The sequence below is a fragment of the Lichenostomus cassidix genome, chromosome 2 (genome assembly GCF_008360975.1).
Source record: "Lichenostomus cassidix isolate B80296 chromosome 2, HeHo_3.0, whole genome shotgun sequence".
NCBI classification, from domain to species: domain Eukaryota; kingdom Metazoa; phylum Chordata; class Aves; order Passeriformes; family Meliphagidae; genus Lichenostomus; species Lichenostomus cassidix.
Genome location: NC_139482.1, coordinates 36,628,408 through 36,656,317, shown reverse-complemented (window position 1 = coordinate 36,656,317; position 27,910 = coordinate 36,628,408). Strand labels below are relative to the sequence as shown.

The window sequence follows — 27,910 nt, the reverse complement described above, 5'->3', positions numbered from 1 at the left end:
AGCAGGACGAGGGGCGCTGGGTGCGAGGGGATGGCGGGGCGCTGTGAGGGGATGGCGGGGCGCTGTGAGGGGATGGCGGGGCACTGTGAGGAGCAGCCTCACCGCCCGCCTCGCACGAGCGCTCCCGGCGCCGCCGCCGCCGCCGTTACCGAGGGCGCAGGGTAAGCGGTGGCCATGGCGGAGCGGCTGTCGCCGTGCCCCGAGGAGAGGGCCCGTGACGGGCCGGCCCCTGGCGGGACTCCGGAGCAGCCGAATGTGAGTGCCTTCATCCAAGGAGTCCCAGCCATGCTGTGCCGTTCTGGCGCGAGGTCTCGCAGAGGGAAGGGGCTGGAAGAGGGGCAGCGTGTGGGAGGGGAAGGCGCATCCCCTGCGAGGCCCCTGGGTCCCAGAGATGGATGTGGCTCTGTCTCACCCCAACCCTTCACCCTCCCATCAAAACGGGGCCAATTGGACAACATTCCGTGCATACTGCCAGATCCAAAGTTGACTAGGTGTGTGTATTATTAAAACGAGTTTCATTATGCCGTGTTTATTTTCTGATTGCATTGTTTAGGCTGGAAGGTTCGGTCCCGCAGATGTCAATCCAAAGCCTGCGAGTTCTCTCGAAGGGTTGCCACCCAGGGTGAGTTGGTTTTGCAGAGGCTCCTGTTTTTCTCTACATCCCTTCTCTTTTGAAACTACTGTTTATTTCAGTGTTACATTTTGTCACGTGGAATTATAGAGACTAGCTGGCAGGATAAAAAAAACCACTTCTGGCAGTTCATTTTCATTCGACGTGTTTTACAAAAGTCACTGTGCTTGCCTAGTTGGGACTAAATAGAATTGGTTTAGAGAGTTTTTTCCTCTGGTAATACAATTAGAGTAATTATTGGGAATTATTATTGCTTCTGATGGAGGTTCTTTACAAGAATGCGTGTCAGAATTGTGATTCCCTCTGGCCCTTCCCTGTGCCCCTGACGAGTTAGAGGCTAACGAGACACAAATGGATCCTGTAAATAGCAGGTCTCCCTTTAAATTATAATAAAAAAAACCTCAATGCTTTGGTTTAAATAATTTCCAAAATTGCTTCATTGATGGTGGAATTGCTGTGAATCAGTTTAAAGGTTTGTGAAATTTATAGGTGTAACATCTAGTTTTCATCAAGAACATGTGAAGTAGCTGTTAACCAAATTAAAAATGGGAATCATTGAAACTTAGCAATGCTTTGATAAAATTTAGGCTGGGTTATGTTGACCTTGTGCTCACAATATCAGAATCTGCATATGCACGTATTACAGCCCTAAAGCATCCTCATGTTTTGTTCTTACCTCTGGAATCACACTGAAATGTCTGCAATATGTTTTCTTTTCATTAACATTTTGTGAATGTCTGGTGTAGATTTGTTTTTGCTTTGCCTTATGTATAGCCCGCTACCCCGACTATTGTAAGAAAGTTTCGAAATACAACAGATCCAGCTCCTGGTGCTAAAATAATATTCTACGGCACAGCAGGTGATCCTGACGTTTCTCACTTGACACATGGCATAAAGACAACCTCCGAAATCACCGTAAGAATGTGACTCATTTACTTTTGTTTAAGAATTAACCTCTTAAGAGCGTTCTTAAGAAAAGCAACTGATTTCCTCATAGTCAGGGATAAAGGTACATAGCTGAGTGATTTATAGTGCAGCATTTCACAGCTGTTGTGAATTACCTGAGTTCTGAGGTTAAATGGTAGGATTTATTTAGCATTATTGAAATTGGAAAATATTTGAAGTTCAGTGACTGTTAGCAGTGACACAACTTTTGTAGTGACTACTGAATTATTAATTTCATTTCAAGATTTAAGTTAATGAACAGTCTTCCACCCACAAATTTTGCTGCTTGCTTCTTCCAGGTTAGAGAGATAAAACCAGTTGAACTCTTAGCAAGAGAACTGTTCCCTGAGAATATGTTTACAGTTTGGTGTAATTATTCTGTATGCTTTCTTACCTTTGGCTTGAAACTGACTTTTTTAGTTAAAAAGTGATGGTTTGGATATGTCAGACTATTTTGTGTGTATTATTTAGAAATTATCTTAGTAATCTGTAATCAAACAACTGAAGACATCATTAGTAGTTTTATCACAGAGTTAGTGTTCATATATCTAAAAATAACAGCAGTGTTAGTAAAGCGCACTTTTATGAAGGAAGTAAATTCTAGTGTTAGAGTATGTTGTGTAGGACATTGATTGGGCATATCCAAAATGAAAGACAGCCAGGCTGGTGTCCTACCTTGGATGTTTTATGTTGAATGGATTGATCTATTTAGCTTGTACTGTCAGTTGAAGACTTTGCATTATTAATGAAATATTAACTGGAGGAAGAGTTGGAAGCCGAGTGAGTCTGCTAAACGTGGGTTTGGTTCAATTGTATTTGCTACTACTTTTTTCAATTTTTCTTTCTATTACATTCAATGAGAGTTTAATAATAAACCTTCTCCAGAGTCCCCATTACTTTGATGGATAGCCTAAAAAATCAAATGACTTTGGTTTTAGTCATATTCTAATTTGACTATAGTTTCTAATATGTGCTAAGAAAATAAAGGTTGCAGTCAGAAAATGTATAAATTAACAAGGGGAAAAACTAGCATAAAAATACAAAGTTCTATCTCACAAGAAGTATTTTATTTAGCTGGAAATGTAGCATAGCATTGATTATTAGTGTTCTTCTCATAAGATACAGTTTTGGTTTGCAACTTGGTGGATACAATTATGGTCAATGTAACCATGTAAGATATCCGTTAGAACACTTATGAGCAAACTTTTTTTTGTGTGGTTAGTCTTAGTGATGAGTGAATGATCAAAGTGTGCTAGTTTAAAAGTTGGCTGGTTTTCCTGCCTCTGGTGTTTGTCATGTCTTCAGGCAGCTTCATTGATAAGTCCACCTGAAAAAAGTGATTTTCAAGAAAAGATGCAAGACATGAAAGAAGCAATTTACTCCAGTCATCGTGAAGCACCTTTGGGTAGATCACATGATCAATCTTCCAGGTTACCTAAGGGCTTGGATATAATTAATACTACATTTGGAATAAAAATCGTCAAAGGTAGGAAAATTTGCCATTTAAACATGTTTCCTATAAATACAAGATAATATGCAATTTAATATCTAGCAGATGCTCTATGATTCCAACAACTCAATTTTAACAGAATAATTATCATATAAGAGTTACTGAAAGGCCTAAAAATTTTTCAGTTATGATGAAGAAACAAGCTACTGAGAACTAGTAACTAGCAGGGCTTCTGGCTCCCTTCCTGATCTGCCTAATGAAAGAAACTTCCTTGACATGTGTGTCTGTCCCCCTGACTAGAGGAAATTACATCTGTGTTGCCCATGTAGCTTTCTTGCAAAAGTTCTGTTCATCTGGGTTTCTGTGATTCTCTTCCTAGTCCCGTGTCATTATGTTATTACACTGAATATAGATTGACTAGAAATGTGGTAAGAAGTATCACTCTTCCCCAGTATTAGCAACTTCTCTAATAAGATATTACTTACAGTTAAGAACCAACCAAACAGAACATCCATCTCCTTACCTCCCCCAACCAGACATTATTTATTTGTTTCCAGATTTATCAGCTGGAGAGGTAGTAAATCCACCAAAAACCTTTGAGGAGGTGGATAAAGAAGCGAGAGAAGCACATGATTTGTATGTTCTGTCACATGAGGATTATTACGTGGGTAAGTTCAAAGGCTAGTAAGAAACTCCATAAAAAGTTCCTCTATGAGTGTTCAGCATATACTGTATGCTATTTTTTGAGATGTAAACGACTAATTTTTACTACTGTATTAATGCAATATAAATTATTAAAAAATAATTATGAGAAAAATATGTGACTGAAAGAGCATGATCTCAGTTTCTAGAACTGTCAATCACTTGATGATGGGCATTTAAAAGAGAATAAGAACATAATGAAGGAATTGGAAGCCTGATTTCTCTTGGGTGCTCTTTGGGAAGCAAAATATTTCCAGGAAACTAGAAACTCATAGCAACCCTGGTTGCTTACTGAGTTTGGCATTGTCTATGCCACTGAAAGCAATCTCAGATTTAAAGTCACAGACTGTGAGCCCAACCCATTCCAGTACTTTTTCCTCTAGTTCCTCTCCTTCATCAGGATCTAAACAGAATTTTAGGGCTGACAGACTTTCTGATGAGGAGCTTATCATTAAGTTCTAGTTACAAAGAATTTCAGTCTGCTGAGTGGCTCTCTGGGATACAGGTTCCTCAGCCTACAGCACCCTCCCCCTGGGACTGTCCCACAGCCTCTGTCTCTGCCCTTCCTGTGGGCTGTGTCTGCACTGCTTCAGCCTCTGGGGGCGGTTCCTGTGTGATGTGGTCTGCCCAGGGATGGTTACCCTTTATTTCACAGGTCTGCACAGGAACAGAGTGACAAATTGCACTCTAAAATGCAATACATGTATTCGTTTTGCAGCCACTTCTGTTTTTCCCAGTTCCATGACTTTCACTTTGGCTGCAAATGTAAATTTTATGTGGAGAACTGATAGATATGAAATTATAGTAGTTTGTTGTCTCACTGAGAAATTCTACTACAAATAGTATTGGTATAAATTGGCCAAACCTGTGCCTGTATTTCCCTTCTTCCCTGCCTTTCTTGGGTGTTTTAGTGGAATTATTCTTTATCTGTTTCTGTCTCTTTTGTAACTTCCATCCACCAGATCATGGAGAGGCCAATGCAGAAACAGACAGACAAAAAGTAAACTATGTGCCCCAGGAATTCCATAAAAATTCCATGCTGCCATACAGCCATATGAAGCCCTTACTAGAAAACATACGCTGAATAATATTTTTGAAAGCTCTGATTATCATTCTTTTTAAAAGGTGATTGAAAAGACCTTGAAGAAAAAGAATGACAGTTTTTTCTGTGACAAAAAGACATAGCAAGGGTATATCTGAAAATGCATCACCTCAAAAACATTTTTGCATTTTTTAAAAACAAACAAAAAAAATCAAATGGTACACATCTCTGCTCAGGTATAGACATTATAAAGCAATTTTTTTGCATGACCCTCATCACTTAGGCTACATAGTTTCATTTGTTCTGTTTGGCTCATCTTTAGTCAGCCATAAAAGAGCATCCAACCATTTTACCACTGAAGCAGTTTTTGCGTTTTATTTTGCCTTTTATCTTCACTTGTGGCAATGAGATTATTCCCAACTACTCAATAAATGGGGGATGTAAAGTATTTATCTTCAATTGAACAGATTTGTTAGTTACTTGCTTTTGTTGCTTCATTGTTATGTCTTAAGAATGAACAACACTGGGTACATTTTTCTTCCTGAGGTGTTTTACACAGGTTGAAATGCCTACATTTTCTGCAGGGGAACCAATCAATAGGAAGTATAACTCACACTTCAACAAGTCTTTTGTTTATGGAATGGAAACCCCTCACTTTGAGGATGGGCGAAATACAGCCAAGACCTTAAATTGGGCCTTGGACCTGGATTCGTAAGTTACTATGAGTTACCTGCTTAATTAATGGGATGAATTACCAAGAATAGTGGGTCTTTATATTTGAAGAAAATTGTACATCTCACAATCCTATCCTTACCTCTGTTGAACTGAATAGAAGATGCAAGGTGTGCTTTTCAGAACAGTTAATCCAAATCACTTTTACCATACAACAACACTTGGCATGTCTTAAGCATTAGTAAAGTCCTTTCATTTTAAGTAGCAAGATATTTTAATTACTAAGTTTGTATTTGCCTTGAGAAGAGTTGCTGTTTTATTTAAATATATGATAATATTTTAAAATATTTTGGAAAAAATCTTGAATATTTTAAAACAAATATGTGCAGGAGTTATTTTCATAATTTGTAGGAAGAGAGCACCACACCTCGTGTCAAAACGAAGTGATGATTTCAAGAAAAAATACCAGCCTCTGGTTGGAAAACCTCTTGATCCGTAAGTAAGCAAAGATACCTTCCAAGCAGAAAATTCACTCACTTTTGTAATTTCTCCAATATCTTTTTACCTCTTGGATAAAAATGTAACTGTGTGCCCAATGCTTCCAATGCAGCACTCATTTAACAGAAAAGGACCTTCTACTTGCCTTAATTAGGCTGATAAGTACACAAGTTACTAATAAGGGCTGTGCTGTGGCTATGTAGTGGAGTTAGATCTTACTGTTTAAGTGGTTTGTATCTGAATTGATCAAATTTATATGAAGCAGATTATAAGCACTCTTTAAGACATTTTTTCCGCCTGTATTTTGCAGTTGGGAAGGTTTGAACGAACTGAAACATCTCCGCTAATGTTTTGGGATTTGACCATGTTGCTTACTCTGACACTATTTTTTATCATCTTCATTACCTCTTTTGTAATCTCACCTTCTTTCTTCCATGGAAAAGGACATGGCACTAAGTTGTGCTATGACCTAGCAGCATTTAGCAATCTCAGTTGAATCACTAGAATGACTGAGGTTTATGAAGCAGTCTGGAACAGTTTTATAATTTTACAGAACAGCGCTTAAGAAGCACTGCAGAAGTCGTAAGGTGCAGTGGGATTAGGATCCAAGTGTGCTGCAAATCAATGTATACAAAGGCTGCATATGTTCAGTGTATGCAAATTGAATGTATATAATGGCTGAACTTGCAGATGCTCTAGATTTCTGCAAAAATGTGTCTGAAGGCTCGCAAACAGCACTGTTGACTTTGGTAGCAAAAATTAATTTTAAATGCAAGATCCCGGGCTTAAGTGAACCTGGAGAAGTGTGCTCATAAGTACGTGTGAGGAGTGAACACAAATATGAGTCAGTTTCTCCTCTCCCCTTCACTGTGTCCCAGCTTACTGTGGGATAGACCTGGAGCATGAGCAACATGAGACAGTGTGAACAATCAGGGATGGGCTGCAGTGCAGGCTGAAACACAGCACTAATATTACAAGACAGATAGAGGCTAACCTAATCTTATTTAGTGAATTTTGCACCATCTGCATTCTATGTGTGATATGAAAATGATAAAAGAAAAATTCACATAGTAGTTTTTAGATTATGGTGTTTTCGTTTCTGTGTGTGGGTTTTTGTTTGTTTGCTTTGTGCTTTAGAACAAAGCACTGATTATCTTTTCAATTCTGATGGTGATTTTTGATTCAGATAGCAATTTCAATTATTTAATTATTAAAAATAAAATGAGCATTACATCTTTTTCAAGTGAAAAAAAGAAACAGTATTTTAATGTCACAAACAGAATCTTTAATTTCCGGTAAATAAAACTGAGCCAAGTTTTCCCCATGGATATGGGCTTGGTTGCTGGTTTTGGTAGACATGAAATTGCATGTGGAAAAGAAGAGATGTGATTAAATTTTTCCACTTTACTCAAAAGTATTTTATTTAGTTGGAGATTTTGTCCTAATTTCCTGTTATTTGACTATATGGACTTTTCTCACACATTTCTGTAATTTTCTTAGGAAAAAATAGCGTAGAATGTTTTTCCTTTTAATGAGCATAAATGTTCAAAAAGTTAATGTTTACATTTGGCTGTGTTACACTGCAAGCAGCAAATGTTCTAATCAGCTTTGCAAAGGGATGCTTTTCTGAAATGGTAACTTTGAAACAAAGTCCTGATACACAAATTTCAAGTGAACTATGTGTATCATCCCTAATTATAGAATCACTTTTTTAAAAAATAGTATCAGAGGTTTTATTTTGGCTGTCAATGAACTGTTTGACAATTAACAAAGAAATGTCCTTATTGACAGTATAGCAGAAACTATGAATGTTCCCCCAGACCATACATTTGGATTGATAATCCCTCCAGATGAATATGGTAAGTTCAAGGGCAGAATAAAATCTTGGTGATGAAACTATGCTGAAGTAATTTCTGTTGGTTGTGTATATAGTTTTCCTAAAATTTTAAGGGGCAAGGTACGAAATTTATCTACAGTAAATTTCTGGAATGAAAATTTGAGAGGATTTGAAGTTGCTAGTGGGAAAAAATAAATGACAAAAAGAAAGAAGCTTTAGGTTTGGGATTAACATGTTGGTATTTTTTTTCTTTTTAAAAGCCTTTGTATCTGAATGTAACAAAATGGGAAATGGCAGAAAACCCTTATTAACATCAAAGTGACAAAACAGCTATTTAAATCAATTACGCATCTTCCCTCTCAATGACTTTTCTAGCACTTCTCTGAAAAGACTAGAAGTAACAAGCAATAAATAGGAGTAATGAGTTTTTGAAGGCTGCAAGGAGACAAAAAGCAGAGTAAAATAAAAAAACTATTAATTTTCATTATGACAAAATTTTGAAAACTAGTCAGCTCAAATAGTTAATGTTGAGATTGGTGATGTTTTACCATTATGTTTAATAACTAGGGAATACAGTCAATAATTGGGAAGCAAAAAAATGAAATGGATCAAAGCTATCCAGTTAATCTGGGCTGGAGAAAGCTTGTTCAAAGAGTGCATAAGCTTTTACATGTTTTACTATGTGATGTAATAAAGTTCATGCTATAAGGAAGAGCAGAAGGAACTGAACAAAAGAATTCATTATTAACAAGTAGAAAATAATGCTTGTACATTGCTGTTAGAGGGGATTAGGTGAGCTACTCATGTTTGTTACTGAACTCTGTATGAACTTCTTGCACTCTAGAGAGTGACCTTGGCATCTTGGGGATTTGGATGAAGATTGTAGCTCAGTGTGCCAAAGTGTTTAAAAATATTAATAAAATTAGGATACATAGAATATGGGAGCAGAAACATAAAAATAGTGCATAGTCTTTCTAGAAACCAATGATATATAATTATCCAGTATATTACATTGGCTCTGGTAAGTATCTGGAACATGACAGACTGGAAGTGGTAGATTAATAATATATGTTCTTTTTTTCTCAATTATCTGGATATTGAGTAACAACCACTGCTTTCAGAAGCTTTTGGAAGCAGTGGATAGGTTTGTGAAGCAACTTTATGATGTTCTGAAATTTTTGGTATTAACTGTGTGTGAGTAGAGAAATAATGATATGGACCATTTGATCTTGTAATGAAATTGCTATATGAGCTGTTCAGCAGTGCTGAAAATCAGCATCTTGAAACTGAAAATCTCCTTTTCCTGTAGAATGCAAGCTTCTTTTAAAAAATTTTTTGGTAAATGTCTGCTTTCTGTATACGCACAAGTAATTGAGGAACTGTTAATTTTTATAGATGTTAATGATCTTCTTCATGTCCGGGTTCCATGTGAGTTCCTCCGTGGGAAAAACAGAGAAAGAGTTATCTTGATTGCAGTTCGGCAAAGTCTGAAGAAAGCTAACTATGAGAATTTTGATGTGTTACTGGAAGCATTAAGACATTTTGATAAGGTTAGTGCTCTGAAAAGGTGTAAACGTAAAGGAGCATGTGACATTATGCTCCTGTGCTGTAGAGATACAGACATGAAGAAACATAAGCATAGCAAGATAAACATGGATGAAAACTATGACTATGAGTGTAACTTCATAGTTATTGTATGTTTCCTCTACTGTGCTATGCTGTGGAATTAGACACAATGGTACTTGAAGCTTTTCACAATACTATTTAAAATATACAGTTTAGAGGGAGCAAGGGACGTGCAAGCAGGAGTAATCTTAGCAAATTTTGGACTTCAAAATTGGGTATTTCTTTGTGAAGGGAAGGTAGTGGAAGGGAATATGTTCATGTTTTCTTCCGAGCTGTACTTTTTGACTGACTTGGCAAGCATCAGAATTTCAGATATTTTCTTTTTTTCTCTCTGGAAAAAAATTATAATTGACATTTTATATGTAACATTAATTGTAATGTATAGAGAATGATTGATGTCTTACTTTCAAAGACACATTGACTTTTCCTCAACATTTATGATTAGATTGTTACCTTGTCACAATACCCTGTCACACCTTTACTCTCAAATCACTGTATTATTTAAGTTGAAAATTACTTTTTTACTCAGCAATTTTAGCTGTTCTTGAAATGGTGTGTCTGGTGCTATTTGCATATATATAAGTATATATCTATATCTATTTATATTTATATCTATATCTATCTATCTATATCTATCTATATATCTGTATAAACATGTGTATGTGTTTCTTTTGGTGAAGTTACTTTATGATGGCTGTTAGAGAATCATAGAATATAACAACTGTTTTATTTTCTTTATAATAGAATGGTGATGGAATGATACACAGGGACAACCTACGAAAGATCTTTTTTCAGCTGAATGTGAATCTAGATGATGAGCTCCTGGATTGCTTATTTGACTGTTGTGATTTGGATAAGGATGGTCTGATTAATTACCAGGACTTGGCGAACTTTCTGAACTGGAAAGATAAAATGGGTGTTAAAGAGTTTGAAGAAAAAATAATTAGAAAAGGTAGATACCTTAATACTGGGAAATTGTGGGGATGATCTTGTTCTTAGAATAGGTATTGAAAAAACATTGCTGTTGTAAACTTGGTGCTCCTTTAGAAGGGTAGTATTTAGAGAGAGCATTTACCTTGCCAGCTACCAACAGAATCTCAGGTACAGATGTGTTTCAGAATCCTGGAGTTCTGTGTTGCACACTGAGATTGTCACTGGGAAGTTTTCTTAATACTACAGATCAAGAGAAAGTAAAACATCTGGAAGCATTATCAGAAATGCAGATGAATTATGCAACCTTCTTTGTATTTCTTCAAGTAATGTTTTTTGTGTCTTAGTCTATGTGTTGATAATATTTCTTGGCTGTACCCTAACTTTTGCATACAGGGAAAAAATTAGATGCTTATCTTCCTAAAGAAACAAAGAAAGATGAAGAACCGTTGCCAAAACAGGAAGATCTCATATTAGAAGAACCAGGAAGCTTAGAAAAGACACCAAAACCATTTACAAGATCAACAGATCGCGTCTATACAAATTATCAAACATCATCTTCTCAGTATAATGCTGTAGTAGGTGGTATCCCAACATCCTGTAAGTACAGTGGACTGTGCTACTCACTTCTAAACATTATTTAAGACAAAATCGGGAGCAAAGTTAGAAAGTATTGCTACAGGTTCCACTAATGTGCAGTAATGAATTAATTTATCTAAGTTAAGTTGGTTTTTTTTTTTTTAATTAGTGCTTGGAAGTTGGAAGGGATAGTCTGTTCAAAACATTGAAGTTAATGTAGATGTCTTTGAGAAATTATGCTAGTAATTTTGGGAGAACCGTATCTCCTTGGAATCACTTAAAATACTTTCAGCCGGCAATACTAACTAACTAAGTGCTAGTATATTGCTGCAAATTCCCTGTTTTCATTCTTCATGATGTAGCTGAAGCCAGGATTTCTAAAAATGTGAAAGAGGATACGATGAAGAAAATTATATAACTTGTTATTGAACCTATGTCAGTCAAAGCATCACATTTCTTCTTATTTCATGCAAAATGTTTTATCCTCCCTGGCACTATCTCACCATGCTGCCTGTTGATTGATTTTCACAGGTTATCCATTGTGTGGGATGCCAACTATTCGTTCAGATATTCCTCCTCCTCGAATTCGCCGCCTCAGTGACACAAGAAATTATGGTGACCAGGGAACTGGTTTTGCAGTGTTGTTCCCTTCTGTCTTCAGTCAAAGGGGGGTGTATGAGAGAGATCTTTTAAAAAAGAGGCCAAAGGCAGAGGTATAGTGATTTTCTTCAGAATATTCTTTCATGATATTTGTTCTGCTAGCCCTGTGGGAGTGGGAATCATGTTATCCAATAAACAGGTTGTAAAGCTCATTGTTGCAGCATTACCATCTTGCTTTACATCCATTCAACTATCTGAAAAATATGTACTCTTCAGATTCTAAGTTATTAATAAGGATGGTAGATAATAATTTTGTTGAAATCCAGCACATTCAAATTTCTGAGCAAGTTCTCAAGCAAGGTGGTTTAATAGTAAAGTTAGCCCCGCTTTGATTATGTCGTTGGATGGAGGATCTCCAAAGATCTCTTCCAACCTAAATTATTCTATGATTCCATGAGATATCTTAAAAAGCCTCACAAGAAGATTTTTGGACGTGTATAAAAATACTTTCTATGACAGAGGGATGTGTAGTGGAAAATTTTACCAAGAGCATCTCTCCTCAGACAAACTTGTCAGGTTTTGCTAATGACAAATTCAGCAAACCACTTGAATGTACCTTTTAAGTGTTCTGCTGAGTCACAGTCGTAGGCTTAGATCTACAAAGGATTTGTGCAGTGATTTGGGAGTTACACAGCAATGCTGTGCTGTCTCATAATTCTGAAGAGGAAGGTGGAACTCTAGGGACTTACTTGGGGACTCCATGATTTTTCTCTCTGATACTTCCGCAGCCTCTACCACTCTGTTTTCTCATAGACCAGAGTTTCTCCCACATAAGTAATGAAACAACTTTGCTGCTTCTTCTTCGGTGTTGTTTACCACTTTGTTTTTACATTTGTATGCAATCTATAATGAAAAAATATTAAGAGATAACATTGTTATCTGAAGTACAATTTATGAGACAATTGTAATGAAATGTGAAAATCCAATCTAAAATGAAAAAAGGAGCCGTGGCAACCCGTTCTATTATGTTAAATATTCAGTCATGTTTGAAACCAGATTTGGAACTTGGATATGTATTTTACAGAAAAGAATGTTGCTAAACATTCTAAAAGGTGTGATGCCGTGTTCTATACATATCCATAAAATGTCATGTCAGAATGTTGTGTACATGAGCATTTACCGATTTATAATCTAGCTCTGAAAGCAGGAAATGCATGCATGCAGCATATAGCTAACAGAAGATAGAATTCATGCTTCATTGAGAAGCCAATTACATCTGTCAAGCACTAGGTAAAACTCTTCTTTGAAGTTATAACATGTCCTGAGATGTCATACTGTATTGTAGCCTATACCAGTTATACAGAATTCAGTGCAGAACCACCTCTGAGTCTGTTAAAACAGTCTCTATTCATGAAATTGACTGTTTGGGAATTTTATGATTATTGTTTTGATATGTATAATTAATGTTTTTTAAAAAATCATAGTTAATGAATTTATTATATGATTATATAATATTATTATTAGATGAAAGCTCAGGATAATTTAATACTACCAGTTTTTGTAAAGATTGGTAGAAATGAATGCAAATTCTGACTATATAACAGTTTCATGAGGTGACTCATCATGTTACAAAAGAACAAAATAGTTCTTGGGCTTGCTGTTTTCTTCACAAAAATTCTCTCCAGTCTGTTGAAGAGAAATTATGTAATTGAGGAGTAGTGTGTACTTTCTATGCAGCATGATCATGTTGGTGACTGGTGAGAGCAAGTTTAATCCTGTCTGCACACAACAGTCCCTGGTTTGGTCACTAATAATTTTACAGCAGTTGATGAGTCAGGACAAAGCTCTCTTAGTATGGTGAAGCCCAATTATGAGAGCATGTAGTCCTTTGTTCTCCCTGCAGTGGTATCCTGTGATGGAATATTGCTTTTAGTTTACCTTTTGTATTTTACTAGCTTGTTGAAGACATTGGATCAGATCTGTTTTGTTTTACTTGTGGATAATATGATTGATTTAACTGAAACAACAACTATGCTTAAAGAAACAAAATTCAGTCCCTTTTTTCTTCCTGCAGTTTCAGCTTACATAAACTCTCATAGATTTATTGACTAAGATGAAACTGAAGATTTGCTGTCCTGGGGATCAGACCTATATTTATACAAAAGACAGTTTTAGAGAAAGATGATCAAGAAGATTGATTTGACTGTGTTAAAAGTCTTACTTTATCAAAGCATGCATGAAATCTCCATAGCATAAATATAACACACATGTACATACACAGATACGATACAATTGAAGAAGCCAAATGTTTGGTGATACTAACAGAAACATAGTGCATGTAAGCATTCTTCTAAAGTTACCTTCCTCTAAGTGTAATGAAGCATGCAGCAGGAAGCACCCAAGTGAGAAAATATGGAAAAAAATCTCTTCTGCTAAGTTATTTTGATGTAAAATTACAGCAAGGTCCAAAGTTGATTTGAACCATTTCATTTTAGTCACTTCACCCACTTACCTATACCAGCTGATGATCTTGTGTATAGTCTTGCTGGGAAATGCAGATATTAATATGATCTGATTTATTTTGGTAACTGCAGACAGCAAAAATAGAGTGGATAAACAGAACTTGACTTAGGGCTTTTAAAAAGCATTTACTTTTCCCTGAGTCTTCTGTGTTTGGTTTTTTCCCATTTGAAGTAGTGCACCAGCATTACTTTGTTAATTACAGACAATTTTGTACAGCTTTCATTGCAATAAGATTCAGATTTACTTAATAGGAACTTCTTTGGCTAAGGATGGAGGATGTGGTCTGTAGCTTTAATTTAAGAGTGGGAAAATATTCTTTGGTAAATAGAGATTGCTAAATATGTAAAAGCCAGACTCTATATAGTTTAACAAAATGCTGACCAGAATTAAATGAATTGTATTATTTTGTATTATTTTTGTAGATTAAACAACTGCTCCACAATATTGGCATGAATGTTGCAGATGAAAGGTTTGAAGAAATATGGAAGCAAGTGTGTACAAAACATGAGATAAAAGAGCTTTGTGATTGTGAAGAAAATATGTGTAATATACTGAATATGATACATGAATCACATATAAAATTCTAGTCTCTGATTCTGGTCTCTGGGTATTGCTTTTATTGAAGTAAACATCAGAATACAATAAATATTTATATGTGTATTTATATAAGTGTTGTCTTTCTGAGTAGTGGGTTCACCACATATATATGAACCATTGCAGTTGGTAGGAACTGGTATCCATGCTTGTAAATGTTATACAAATATTTATCTTTTTTAACTTTTTTTTTCTCTTATAAGTAGACATTTTTGAAAATACTAAAGATAAATGCTTCAGCTATTCAAGACCTCTCAAAGATTATTGTCATATAATGGCATTTTGCCTTTCTTCTCATGTTCCATAATTCTTGTCAACAGCGATCTGATGGTGGCAAAGTATATGAGATATTTAAAAGTTCATGTGAGAAAGTGCTTTACAATAAAATAGTAAGGAAGCTACATAGCAATAGACTTCATAAAAACCAGTAGGTTAAGAAGTGCAGAAATGAACGTCTAGTTGTGTGGCAGAGGGCTCCTATTCTTTATGCAAGCTTATGACTATTATTTATAGTAGTCAGATTTCAAAATCAAGAAAAAATAATTGATTTCAAGAGGTATTTATGTAATAAACATTTCATTAAAGCTCAGGCTGGGTAGTCAGAAAAGTTTGTGAGGGCGTTCAGAGAGCCAGCTGTTCATCTGTGACCAGTGTGGTTTCTTGGGAAGAGGGAGAGTCATTGATGGAAAACACTTGAGGATCATTATGCAAATCTCAATGAATAGATATAAAGTCCAATAAGAATAAACAACGGAAAGCAAATAATATTAAAATATGCAAGTGTGAGTTGGAATGTTCACTCTACTACTACTGTACTGAACTTTGGTGTAAAACAGATGGAAATTGTTCATTATTAACAGCGAGAAGTATTACTTCTAGACTTTCAAATTCGAAAGAAAGATCCTTGCCCAATGTAACATTAACATACAGGATATCAAGAAGGATGTTACTTTGTCACCTATTGATGCTTTAAATACATTAATAAGATTTGGAGAATGTTGCCAGCCAAAAGTGTTACTGAGTTCGACAATGAAAGTTCTGCTATGTTAAATACTAGAAATGCACATGTAATGCCAGCATAAAATTTCACTGTAACAGCCTCCTCATGTGATAAGATTCCTCTTTTGCCTGTGTTCCAGAAGCTGGTCATTTACTTGCTTGTAACATGAAATACACAAGCCAGACCCTTTTGTACATTATTTTTGTAGCAATAATAGTAACTGTCTTATATCAAGTAGAAAGAATTTGTTTTCAGGTATCTCCAGGGAGCAGGTGGTAGAAATGCTGCTTGATGAAGGCAAATTCTTTCCTGTTGTGAATGAATGTTGTTCTGCACTGTTGCTGCCTTGCCTCCCTGTCCTTCTGGAACTCTCTACATGGACTCAGAAGCATGCAGGAAGCAGTCTGACTGTCCCAAGTGGAATCATGACAAAAAGATAAATGTATGGCTAATTTCAATTGAATTTGTTATGTTGGATTTTACCACCTTTAGTGAAATTCTCTAAAGCTTCTTTTCTGCTCATACTATATGGGAGGGAAGAATCCTTAACCTTTGTTGCAGCAAACTTTCAAAAGCATTGGAGAGAATTGTTTTAGAAAAACGACGTATTTTTCTTCTTCGATAGATGATTTTAGATGAAAGATTCAAACTCACTTCAGGGAAAAATTAAAAAAAAACATTACTGGATCTGTGTATGTGTGTGTAGGTATGTATATATCAGATCTGTGGTGTTTGTTCAGCAGCTTGAAGTTCTGTGAGCCCTTTTTTTAAATCTACTGTAAAGATACTTGCATTCCTCTACTTTCAGTAGAATCTTTTCCTTTGTCAGTGAAATGGAATTAACATTGGTTTTGGTCAGTCTGCTTAATAAGTCCTGAATAAAAAAGACTGATAAATCATAGTTTAGTTTTTTGTTAGTATGTTTGTTACCACAGACTAAAGATTTTCTTTCAAGTTTAAGTTTAAAATTACTCCTCTGAAGCCTTAAGTGATTAATTACTGAAAAGAGCAGTAAATTCTACTCATAGGTGCTTGTTTTTCATCACTATATTCATTAGGAGGCCCCATAAAGATTTATCATTTTGACCTAGACAATGACTTCTTAGGAATTCCACAATCCTTTTGTTTCCTTTTGTTAAGTGCTTGGTGTACACAGGGGTTTGGTGCAGATTTTTCTGTTCCATTTCTGTTTGACTTCCCAACATGTGAATTCAATGACGTGTTTTTAGGCTTTAAAGCTGCAAGTTGTGTTCTGTAATTTTTATGGTTCCCTCAATATATTCCGAATGACAGAAAATGAAAGGTTTACTTTCTGCTATATTTCAGCTGGATTCTAGGTATGGAGCTGATGTGACCAGGACAGCACTCTACCTTGCACTAACCCGTGGGCTATAACAAAGGCAAAGTTTTCAGGAAGAGCTGTGAATGCAACCTTCACTATGACTCAAAAGCTATGTGTTCTAAGAGTAAATGAATAAATTTAGTGCTTGAGGCCATTTACTCTGTTAACAGTTCTATTAAAAAAATCACACGTGGACTGAGACTGTGGACAAAACTAGTAAGCATCAAATTGTAACAAAGGTAAATATTTTGTTAAAAATCAGTCACTTCTAGACGTTTTGGGTCAAATTTTCTTAGTGGAATTTTAATAAAAATAGACACAATAAAAGACAGCACATTCAGCTACTTGTGCATTATTTCTCCATTAATCTCTGTTTCACTGTGGTGATTATTCCAAAGAATAATATATTTAATAATGATTAATTTTTAATTGGTTCTGTCAAATGAACAAAGTTCATTTTAGAGCAGATGTATTGGTTTCCAGGAACAGAGCAGGGAGGTCTTCCTATATAGAGAGATAGAGGCCAGTGTTTGCTTCTCCCCAAAAGCTATAACAGGGACACTAACTTTCAATACCTAAAAACATCTGTAAAAGATAAGATTGAAAATTTGAATGTGCAAAATTACTTTTCATTCTGTTCATTATTGTTCATTCTGTATTTCTGGCTCTTAATCTTTAGAATATGAATATTGGCATATATTGGAATGTGAATATGAATGTACAGCTAGTATGATTTATTTGGCAGTGACTTGTTCTAAGTAAAGCAGATGTTGGACTCAATTATTCTGTTGTTATTACTGTTATTATTTCAGTTCTCTAATGAGAAAAATCACCTGTGCAATGACTTTTTTTCCAATGAGATGCTGGAAGATCCAGCCCACTGTCTTCCACAGAATTGTAGACCTTGCCTTGATTTTATTTCTAGATAACGTTAATATATCTGTTGTAAAAAGATTAAGTATTTTTTTCTATATATCAAAAACTACTGTTTTTCAGTGATTTATCTGATCAAATAAATTTCCTGGTCCTTAAACTCATTCCTTGAAGTGAATGGCCACTTTTGTTTCTTTGGTTTGGTTTCTAAACAGCTGTACATAATTATTTATGTGCTAAATAGAATAGAATAATCTTTTATACCAAGAAGAGTACTTCAAATGGATGTCTAAGGAGAAAAGGAGGTATTGGGGAAAAGTGCCTAGAAAGATGATTAGAGTCTTTGTTTTGCCAACAGATATGAGCAGGTAGGATGTTTTTGGTATGACTTACCTAGCCTAATTAGTTGATGTTTGCCATTAGGAAGCATTTCTTTGGACACTAGTTGCATTTGACAGTCTGTCATGGAGCACCATCTGCCTGCATGGCTTCACCTTGCTGGATGGTCAGAGTGCTTTTCTAGCAGCTGGTACAGGTTTAGGCATGCCAGAGAAACTCTAAATGCTACCATGGCTGAGTAGTTCCCATAGGATCTATATTTCTTTACTACTCTTTCACAGTCTACTAATTTTGAAGATGCCAGCACAGATTATGCAAACCTGTAGGCAAGATTTTGGCATCTTTGATCAGGATTAATCTGCAAGGGGAAAGGTAGTTAAAACAGTTGCCACTGTGCTCTGATTTGCTAAGACAGGCACTTGCTGATTGCTGCCAGACATGTGTGGCTTCTCTGAGGCCTGGAGGAGGTAGAGAACTTGTATATCCTGGGTCCACATTCCTACTTCCAAATGTGGAAATTTATGTCCTCGGGAAACAGGTATGCACAGCTGTGTTCTGAGATTACACCCTAGGAGATGAAGTGTTAAATTCTGTAAGAAAACCAAAGTAAATCTGCTGCATTCTTTGTGTTTTCAAAGCTCACTCCTCATTCCAGGGCCTAGATGCAAATGAAACAGGCAAAACCAAGATCTAATCTGAAAAAAAAAAGAGGACCTGAGTACCACTGACAGGTTTTAGTCACGTGGCTTTTGTGAAGGCTCTCTTCCTCTGGTAATAAGGATCATATGTTCTGTATCCTAAAAAAGTAATCCTGTGTGTGGGTATATTCACCAGATAAGGTTCTACCACACAAATCAAAAGTAGACGGAGTAGCTTAAGAACATTTCTATTTCTATTCTAGAAATAGCCTTTCTATAAGCATTGACCTTTTCTGCAGATTCTAGAAACTGTCAAACATTTCTTTGACTCTGAGGTGGAAGAAAGGACTGAAATAAGAGCAGAAGGGTTGGTACCAGTTAATAACAGGATTATTTTTTTTCAGTAGTTTTCAACAGATTTCAAATACAGACATACACTATCCCATAGGACTGCTTTACTAAAAGCGTGTTCCCCAGTGAGTGAAAGGCTGAATGCATGACAAAATTTGGAGCTTTTTGCTTGTGAGCAATGAATATAACATGAATGTAATGAGTATCTGCACGGGGCAACCCAAGGGTTCTGTCTAGCCCAGTGTGCCGAGTGATAGTGGCCCAGCATCTCTTTATGGAGAAGTAGTCCATCAGGGCAAATTTTTCAATGTTTCTTACAAGCAGTCTCCCAGTGCTTCAACCACTTGAGCTTCAGCTGGTTAAAAGAAAGGAAGCACTTTTCTGAAAAGCATATATTTTTCTTACATTCAATGATCTTATACAGATTTTCTCTTCCGGACCTTCCCCAGTGCACCCTTGAAACTTTGTGATACTCTAGCCTCTGCAACATGTTTTGTCATGGAGTTCCATAGCTTTAGCAATGCACTGAACAGAAAACCTAGCTCATTTTCTTCTTTTAAACCTTCTTTTTAAGGCCCTAATATGATGTAAAACCATCAGTCTATTTGAAGAAACAACAAACAAACCAATTTCCAGACATTGTCAGTGATACAGACATTTATAGACCTTTGTCACATTCCTCCTAAGTCCCAACTGGGGACTGCTTGCTTACATATTGCCTACATGGAACTTATTCCTAAGTGTTCTTTTGACACGTTATCATTTTCTGAGATCTTTCTGATTCTGTTGCACATTTTCTGAGTTACTGTGAACATGGATTTAAAAGTGGCAGACAGGAGATTTCTCTGTAGTTTATTTCCCTCAACAGTATTAGGAATAACTACTGTATTTTAATCATGGAAGCAGGGGTAGTTTCAAAGGTGTACATTGATTTTGCACTGCGTCAGAAGTCATTGCTGAGGGCAACAACCATGTAATATATTGCTGTATGCTTACTGCAAACATAGTTCCCCATGACCTTCTTTGCTCTTATATACTGAGTCAAGTGGATTTGATTCCAGAATTTGGTTCCATTTGGTTCAGTTTATGCATCTGGACAGTCTAAGTGTTTTCTTTAATAAAATGCTTTGGAGATGTAAGATGGAAGATGAAGCCTAAAATTAAACTGGTTTTGCTTTAATAAATACTCTGTTGTTGTTCAGTTGCAGCGGCAAAGTAGACTAGTGCTGTGTTTGTATTTATTGGTCTTCTTCTTCCAGTGGATTTTTATTGATAACAAAACATCACTTGTACAATGTTTCACTCAAAGGACTGTCCTGCTGAAGGCCAAATGTAAATGGATTCTAGACTTCTGATCTCTCAATAAGAATCTCTTTTGAAGTCCTTATTTGCACCAACTTCATAATGGAAAGCATTACAAAGAATTTCTAAGGGAAAAAACAAGCTGATGATTAATTGCCTCATTTGAGCTGGGTTTAAATTACAGTTAAAATAGTAACAGGATGCATAGGGTTGTAGCGTTGGAGGGAGGTTTTGTTTGTTTTGTTCTGGTTTTGGTTTTTTTTCAGGTCTGCTTTTGTCCTTATTCTACAGGTGTGGGGAAAGAAAGACTTACATTCCCATTTTTTTTTAGAAGTGCTAAATGCATTTGTAGCTGTGCAGCTGTCTACTGAAGACAGTAGGCAACTATCTCTGTGTACATGCAGGCACAAAATTGTCACAGACCTGGTTTTCTTTTGTAATTAAACCACACGGATGGCTAAGTCAACCCTTGTTAAATGACCAGTAAACCCTCATTAAACCACCATCATCAATGTTTTATACATCCTTGCTTAAGAGAGTACACAGTCCACCTCTCAAGTTGTTTTGATGTGAAACCTAATGCCAGTAAAAGAGGGATAAGTTTGAGATGAAAAGCTTGTATACCATGCCAAATATTTATCATTTGAATAATAGCTGTTGTTCTTAAAATTATGTTTGTTTGTTTGTTTGTTTGTGTTGGGTTTGTTGTTGTTTTCTTAGTTTGTATTGCTGGAAACAATATCAGTAGCCTGAGCATGCTGTCACGGAAAGTGCTGGTAGTTTGTTACTGACTCATTTTTTGCTTCATTTCCCATCATTTATTGTGTTTGTCAACTATTCTGTTCAGATGATTTACTTCAGGCTAGTGAGACTGACATAGTTGGAACACACAGCGTGTGTTTGCAGGTGGTCAGAGATGTGCTAACAATGTTGTAGTGTCATGATTACTGGTCTTATTATTTGAGAACAAAAAAGAATGGAGAGATTACTAAATAAAATTCTCCATAACAAACGTTTGTTCATAAAACTGGGCATGGTTCAGATGAATGATGAGTGTTTCCCTTTCCACTGCTGCTTTGCTGGAAAATTAGGGAAGTAGAGTGCTATTCTGGAAAGAGCTTTGCATGAATTGAAGATTTGCTGGCCCTGGGGCTTGAAAGATGTTAGGTCGTGTCAAATTCTCCCTCTGGTTAACAGTTAACAGAATTGATAGGGAAAATTGACTCTGGAATGCAAGGAAAAGAAATTAATGTTTTGTATGCTGTTGTGAAGTTTCTGTGGATTATTTTCTTCTTAAGTGTAAAACCAAACCAACCAAACAAAAAAGAATGTAGGGGAAAAGAGTGTCTTCTTTTTAATTTTGATCCACTGAACAAAGTAGAAAAAAGCCAATAAGAAAAAAAATAGGAGAAAGTTGGGAAATTAGAAATGAGTAATGTATGAAAAGGCACAAATTTTCTTTTCAAAGAGAATAAAAAAGTGCATCAAAAGGAGTTTGTTTGTTTTTCTTTGATAAAAACAAAAGTAAGAAGAGACTTTTCAGTCAACTCTATCAATTTCTGCTAAAGAGCCTACATGGAAGAAAGCTGTGATTCCCTAAAGGGAAATGCCTGAAAGGACATCGACTCTTTCTTGAAATCTAACAAAAGGTTTGAGAGCAAAACATATTGTAGCTGTCTGTAGAGTGCCAGTTGCTCTACCGTACTAAAAGATGTTTTGAAACATTAAGAGGAATGTTGTGTATTGGATTGTATGACAGCAGTGTGCCAGTACAGTGTGTGCCTGATTCTTTATTTTGAATGACTGTATAAATATAATAATAAAAAATCACCATTCTTCCCTAAGTTGTTAGTCATGTAATAGAAGTATGGTATTTTATTATTCTTTTTAATTTCCTTGGAAACTGTAGGAATATCAATAATTATCACTTTTTTGAGTGACTGCTGTTGGGGTGATGTAGAAAATATACTTGCCTAAATATTTTGTAGTGTTTCACACAAGTGGGAGGATATGTTGTATTGCTTCAAATCCATTTTCCTGTCAGAATTTAGAGCTGCAACCACTGCATTTCTGACAAGCAACCCGTTTGTTTGAATTTCTAGATGTCATTCACATCTTTAATTCCAGGATTCCAAGTTAGTAATGATATTCTGGAATGGTGAGTCATACAAACCGGTTTTACCCAGCATTTAAGAATATGTTTCATTTTAAACATAAATATTATGGTGATTAAGATGCATATTTGTGAGATAGGATTGTTGGTGGTATTAACCACAAGATCTCTGTGTCTTTCTCCTCAACTGCAGGCAACATTCCTAAAGATTCCTTCACATTGAACAGAAGGAAAGATGTGCACTTATGTGGCAGTTGAGTTTCTCACACGTTTTTGTCACTATTCAAAGACCAAGAGGAGATTTAGAACCTCTTTAAATTAAGCACATGAGCTTAGTGGATGTTTGGGACTGTTCAGCCTGGAGAAGAGAAGGCTCCAGGGAGACCCTAGGGCAGCCTCCCAGTACTTAAAGGGGTCCTACAAGAGAACTGGAGAGGGACTTTTTACAGGTGCATGGAATGAAAGGACAAGGGTTGGTGGTTTTAAACCAAAAGAGGGCAGGTTTAGATTAGATATTGGGAAGAAATTCTTTACTGCAAAGGTGGTGAGGCACAGGTTGCCCAGGGAAGCTGTGGATGCCCCAACCCTGGGAGTGTTCACGGCCAGGCTGGATGAGATTTTTAACAACCTGATCCAGTGGAAAGTGCCCCCACCTATGGCAGGGGGATTGGAACTAAATGGTCTTTTAGGTGCCTTCCAACACAAACCATTCTGTTTCTATGATGTTTCCAGACTCGGCATTTCATTTACCTTCCTCAGTCGCTAGATTTCATTTTTGCCTTTCATGTCTTTGTACAATATATTACCATGTAGGATAGAGTATTTTTCCTTAAAATAATATATGGATTTGATCCACAACATTTTAAAAAAACCAAAACCACCCAAGTACCTTGTCTTGTAGCACGGTGTTGCCTCAGCATTTTCTCTTAGTGATTCATGCGATTTAAAGCTATCTATTTATTTGTCGATGGCTGTGAAAAGGAGGGAAGAAATCCTTGTCCCTGCGAGATGCCATTGAGTTGTTCAAACGCGGCTGTGCCAGCGGCAGGGGGAGCTGCAGGATTTCCAGAGCCGCGGCGGGCAGTGCCGCTCCCGCAGGGATCTGCGGCCGCTGTCCCACGGAAGGGATTGCCTGACGCTGTATTTTCCAAAGCCAATGCCGTCAGGTGGTGTTTCCTCTTGTTCTGTCGAAGCCCAGAGTAAATGACGCCCCTTCTTCCGCATCGAATTCTAAGGGGGGACAATTTCTGATGCTGCGTGTTCACTCTGGTCTGTGTAACCTTCCCGGGGAGAAATGCGATTCAATAATTCATGGGAATTGTGATGTGTAAATAAATACCTGATCATACTTTCTCCCCTGCTATACATCTGTGTAATTAATCACAGTATATTTTCTAGTATATGTATGACTGGATTTCAACATACAGATTCAAGCAGCTAGAAGATTTTCAGTCAAGTTCAGTAAGCATTAAACTAATGCACAAATGCTCAGAATATTTTTGTCTGTTAGGGTTAGCTTAGCTACTATCTGTGGCAGACTTTGTTCATAGCTCAGAGATCTTCAGAAAACATCACATTTTATCATTGATGCAAGCAACAATGCAAGTTATATAAAAATATGTATATATATACTTTAATATCTATAAAATTTATAAATTATGCGAAAACTTATTAAGCTTTTGATTTGACTTATATAGCAGCCACAGTGAATGGCAGTTAAAATGGCAGTTAAAATGGGAAAAAGGAAAAATCCAGAAAAGATTCCCCAAAAGCAACTGCAGGTTTTATGGTAGTATTGCAATAACAGTTTACCATAACCTAATAAGTACAGGAAAAGATTCATTAGTGAGTGCATGTATTAGGGAAATATTCATGTCTTCAGTGTTAATATACAGGGTTTCATCAATCAAAAGGCAAAAAGGTTGTGGTTTCTCTTTTTTTTTTTCTTTTTGGTGGTTTTTTTTTTTTTGTCTTGTTGTTGTTATCTGCTAAGCATTGATAATCTAAAATACTCTTCAACTAAATGATGTAAAAAGTACTTAAAAACTTGTTATTTATATTTTGTTAGTGATGTGACTGGTAACAACCATATTTTGAATTAAGCATTTGGATGTGTAAAGCTAAACATGGGGTTTTCAGTATTGAATCACTCACTCTGTTGCTTGAACACACATTGGTAAGGTGTTTTCTGTTTGATTCTCATATTTTCTCAATGCTAAGCTTACTTCATGGTAAAATATACTCCAAGTCACCCAGTAATAGATTCACTCTAAACACCTGGCCCCAGGAACTGTTGCCAGGGGAATGTCACATCTCCAGCTCTTTAGATTGAACTATATTAAAACTTATCAGTCTTTTTCTGTAGAAAGCAAAATGAAACCAAAACAAATTGGGCTCAAAATCAGTGAAATTGTTCCTGTATTAAACAAAGCCAAAGAGTATACAATTTTATTTTTCTCTTAAATCCTCATCTCACACTCCTTTTCCCAACAAACAACCAGACTCTGAGCCAGAAGACATCTTTCTGTAAGGTCACAGAGAAGGGGGAAGAAAGCCCATCTGAGTTTAACAGGAGATTTTAAAAAAATTATTTTTTAAGTACTGGAGTTTTAAGCTGCTTTCAATTCTTTTTTTTCTGGGACCACTTGAATTACTTTTAAGAGGCCTGGCATTTCAAAGCATAGTATATCAGCATTTTCTAAAACTAAAGGCCATTAAAATTCCTCACAGAGTAGCTAGATGTGTGGTCACTCACAGGCAGGAAACATTACAAGCAAAGCAATATGTCTTTATAATACTTTATCCATAATCTTCCAGTGATTCATGTTCTAACTTTGTTACAGGGATCCTGAATTTAACTTCTGCTTTTAAAAAAGTGAATAGAAAGCAATAACAAAACTGGTTATGACACTTTCATCTAATGATGGAGGAACTGAACCAACATCTCAATTCTCTACTTGTGCATTACATTTAGGGGAAAAATCAAGTCCTAATCCTGATGTTGTCAGGTTGCCTGATATTTTATTTTTCTTTTCTTAACATTTGCTTAAAGGTTGGTGAAAATTCTGAAATTTCAGCTGAAAGAGCAAATACAACTCCGAATGCATTTTCACTCAGTTTGAATCTACCCTTAGGGTTGAATGGGAATCATGCTTTGCTTGCAGAAGCATATCCTCTCCAGTGCCATCCAACAGCAAAACATTGCAGGCCTTGCAAAGAAGTCTCCATGTTAGCAGGAGCTCTTGCCGCTGGCAGTGCTGCAGAAAGTGATGATAGTGACACAGAAGTTGCTGACAGGCTGACACTGTGTATTAGTCTGTGGACAAATGGTTTGTGGTCAGATCATTGTGCAAGACACTCAAGCCATTTTCATCCTTTGTTCAATGTGTGGTCTTGTACATGGAAATGAAGTTATTTAATTAAGGGCTATTTATCTACCCACTGTTTACTTAGGGTTGTTGAAAATTATTTCAGATTCTTTCCTAAGTATCACTGATTAGGTTAAATGCAACCTAATTTTCTGTGGAACTAGCAAAATTATGCCTTTCACTAATTTTTGCCATTAAGTATTTTCTGCCAAGGCTGTCATCTTTGACCATAATCTTAAAACTCCAAACTGATGTTGAATTTTAGTTCTTCCCTTTTTCTCTTAACTCTAATTTCCTGACATCTATCCCAAAGCTCCTGCTATGGTCTCAGGATGAAGGCTTCTCTATACAAGTCTTCCCTCTCAAACTACTCTTGTACTTTCACTTTTCTTTCTCTCCTGCAACCATAAACTTAGCAACTCACTAAGGAATTTTCTTCTTCTCTCCTTGAGTCTGTCTTGCATCAGAGTCCTTCATATGGTCCTCTGAAAATACTCTAAAGACTCTCTTCCCTACTAGCTGTGGCTTTTGGACAAAACATGATGAAGATGGATAAAATATGTTGAAATTTTGTGCTGAAACTGGTTATTGAAATAATGAAGTAACTAAGTAGTTGAGCTCATGCTTTTCTAGACTGGTGAAGTGACCAATGCCTCTCTGTCTTGAGGGTGGTTGAACTATAGGACATATAATTGATCTTCCTTTGTGACAAATGTGTCTGCTTTGTCTAATATTTTAATATATGTTTTGTATGTGTTTTGGCAGAAAATAGAAAGTCTGAGGAAGTCCGACATCTGTGCCCAAGAAAATGAGGGAGAAAATGCCTACTCTTCAAAATTATTTGTGTTTAATTTCCCCAAAGAAAAAAATGCCAAATACATAAAGAAACCTAGGAAACTCAGTGAAAGCTGCTGGATTTTTTTGGTTGTTTGTTTCATCTCCATCGAAATGCTTTTAAGCAACATTTGCTGTTGAGATCTCTGCATGTCACTTCCTTTAGGTTTTAACTACCCATGCACATCAAGCAACATAACAGATGCAGTGGACTGAGATTAGTATTAATTCACAGGTGTAAATGTTGTTCCTGACACTAACAAGAAGCTATCTATATTTTAATTTCTTTAATACTCACTGTGTTTTACATGTGGCTGCTGCAATGCTTATTTGTTATTTTCCAATCAAATTTTTCTAATTTTCTTTTAGAAATCCATAGTTAAATAAACTTATGGGCTAGCTGCAATACTTAATGCGGTGTCCAGATACCTCTTTTTTATAGTATTCACCTTATTTACTTTCACTGTTCTTCAGAATAACATGCTTTAATTCAAACACAACATGTTTTTGTACTTGAAATCCTCATTCATCAAATCCCTAGATAAATTGAAATTGACAGGAAGTCTGTGTAAGTATGATTTTTGTATTCTTAAAGAAAAGACAGATGTGATTCTAGTATATCTTTGTAATTTTAAATGAGAAAAAAGCTATATTTTCTGTACTTACAGAATTTTTTAAAGACTGAAGAAAAATTTATTGATCTACATGTCTAGGCTTGATGCATTTCCAAGAGGTGAAAAAATCTTTAAAGTAAATAGAGAAGTTTTACTACTTCAAATATACAAAGGTATTGTGGGTTCATGTTCTGGTTGCTCAAATTTCAGAAATATGGAATTTTAGAACAAAAATTAACAACATAGAGAAATCAGTAATTTTCAGCCTGGTTCATAGAAATTATGGCACACTTCTGCTGTTTAACACCAATCTTATTGAGTCTTCACTGAGCTCTTATATTCCCCTGCAATCTGTTTTATTTTTTGTGCCAGGTATGTGTGCTTTAATTGCATTGGAATGGTGTTTTAGTTTGAATAGTCTGCCCTCAGCATGAAAGGCAATATGGCAATGTCTTTCACATGGGAAGAGTCACAGCTGCTTGTATTAACTGTAAATAACACTCAGAT

The 27,910-nt window shown here is 36.2% G+C and overlaps 1 protein-coding gene across 2 annotated transcripts; it reads left to right on the top strand.

The window, feature by feature from the left end:
- Window positions 1–124: 124 nt before the first annotated feature.
- On the top strand, window positions 125–27,072 carry EFHB (EF-hand domain family member B). 2 transcript variants are annotated; one of them, XM_085051069.1, is made up of 13 exons: window positions 125–255; window positions 554–622; window positions 1,406–1,546; window positions 2,882–3,062; window positions 3,584–3,694; window positions 5,355–5,481; window positions 5,854–5,937; window positions 7,732–7,799; window positions 9,173–9,327; window positions 10,148–10,355; window positions 10,730–10,933; window positions 11,444–11,625; window positions 26,721–27,072. In XM_085051069.1, exons 1-13 carry the CDS (start codon window positions 175–177, stop codon window positions 26,928–26,930), a joined length of 1,821 nt encoding a protein of 606 aa, XP_084907195.1. In that variant the 5' UTR covers window positions 125–174; the 3' UTR covers window positions 26,931–27,072. The 2 variants fall into 2 exon arrangements, with proteins under 2 accessions (XP_084907195.1, XP_084907196.1); XM_085051070.1 differs by lacking the exon at window positions 26,721–27,072 and adding an exon at window positions 14,458–18,008.
- The last annotated feature ends 838 nt before the right edge of the window (window positions 27,073–27,910 follow it).

Bases quoted from the DNA above. Each gene is read 5' to 3' on its own strand.
- EFHB (XM_085051069.1), top strand. From the start codon at position 175: ATGGCGGAGCGGCTGTCGCCGTGCCCCGAGGAGAGGGCCCGTGACGGG. The intron at 1,547-2,881 runs GTAAGAATGTGA...TCATGTCTTCAG, and splicing joins AGACAACCTCCGAAATCACC to GCAGCTTCATTGATAAGTCC. The intron at 10,356-10,729 runs GTAGATACCTTA...TTTTGCATACAG, and splicing joins AGAAAAAATAATTAGAAAAG to GGAAAAAATTAGATGCTTAT.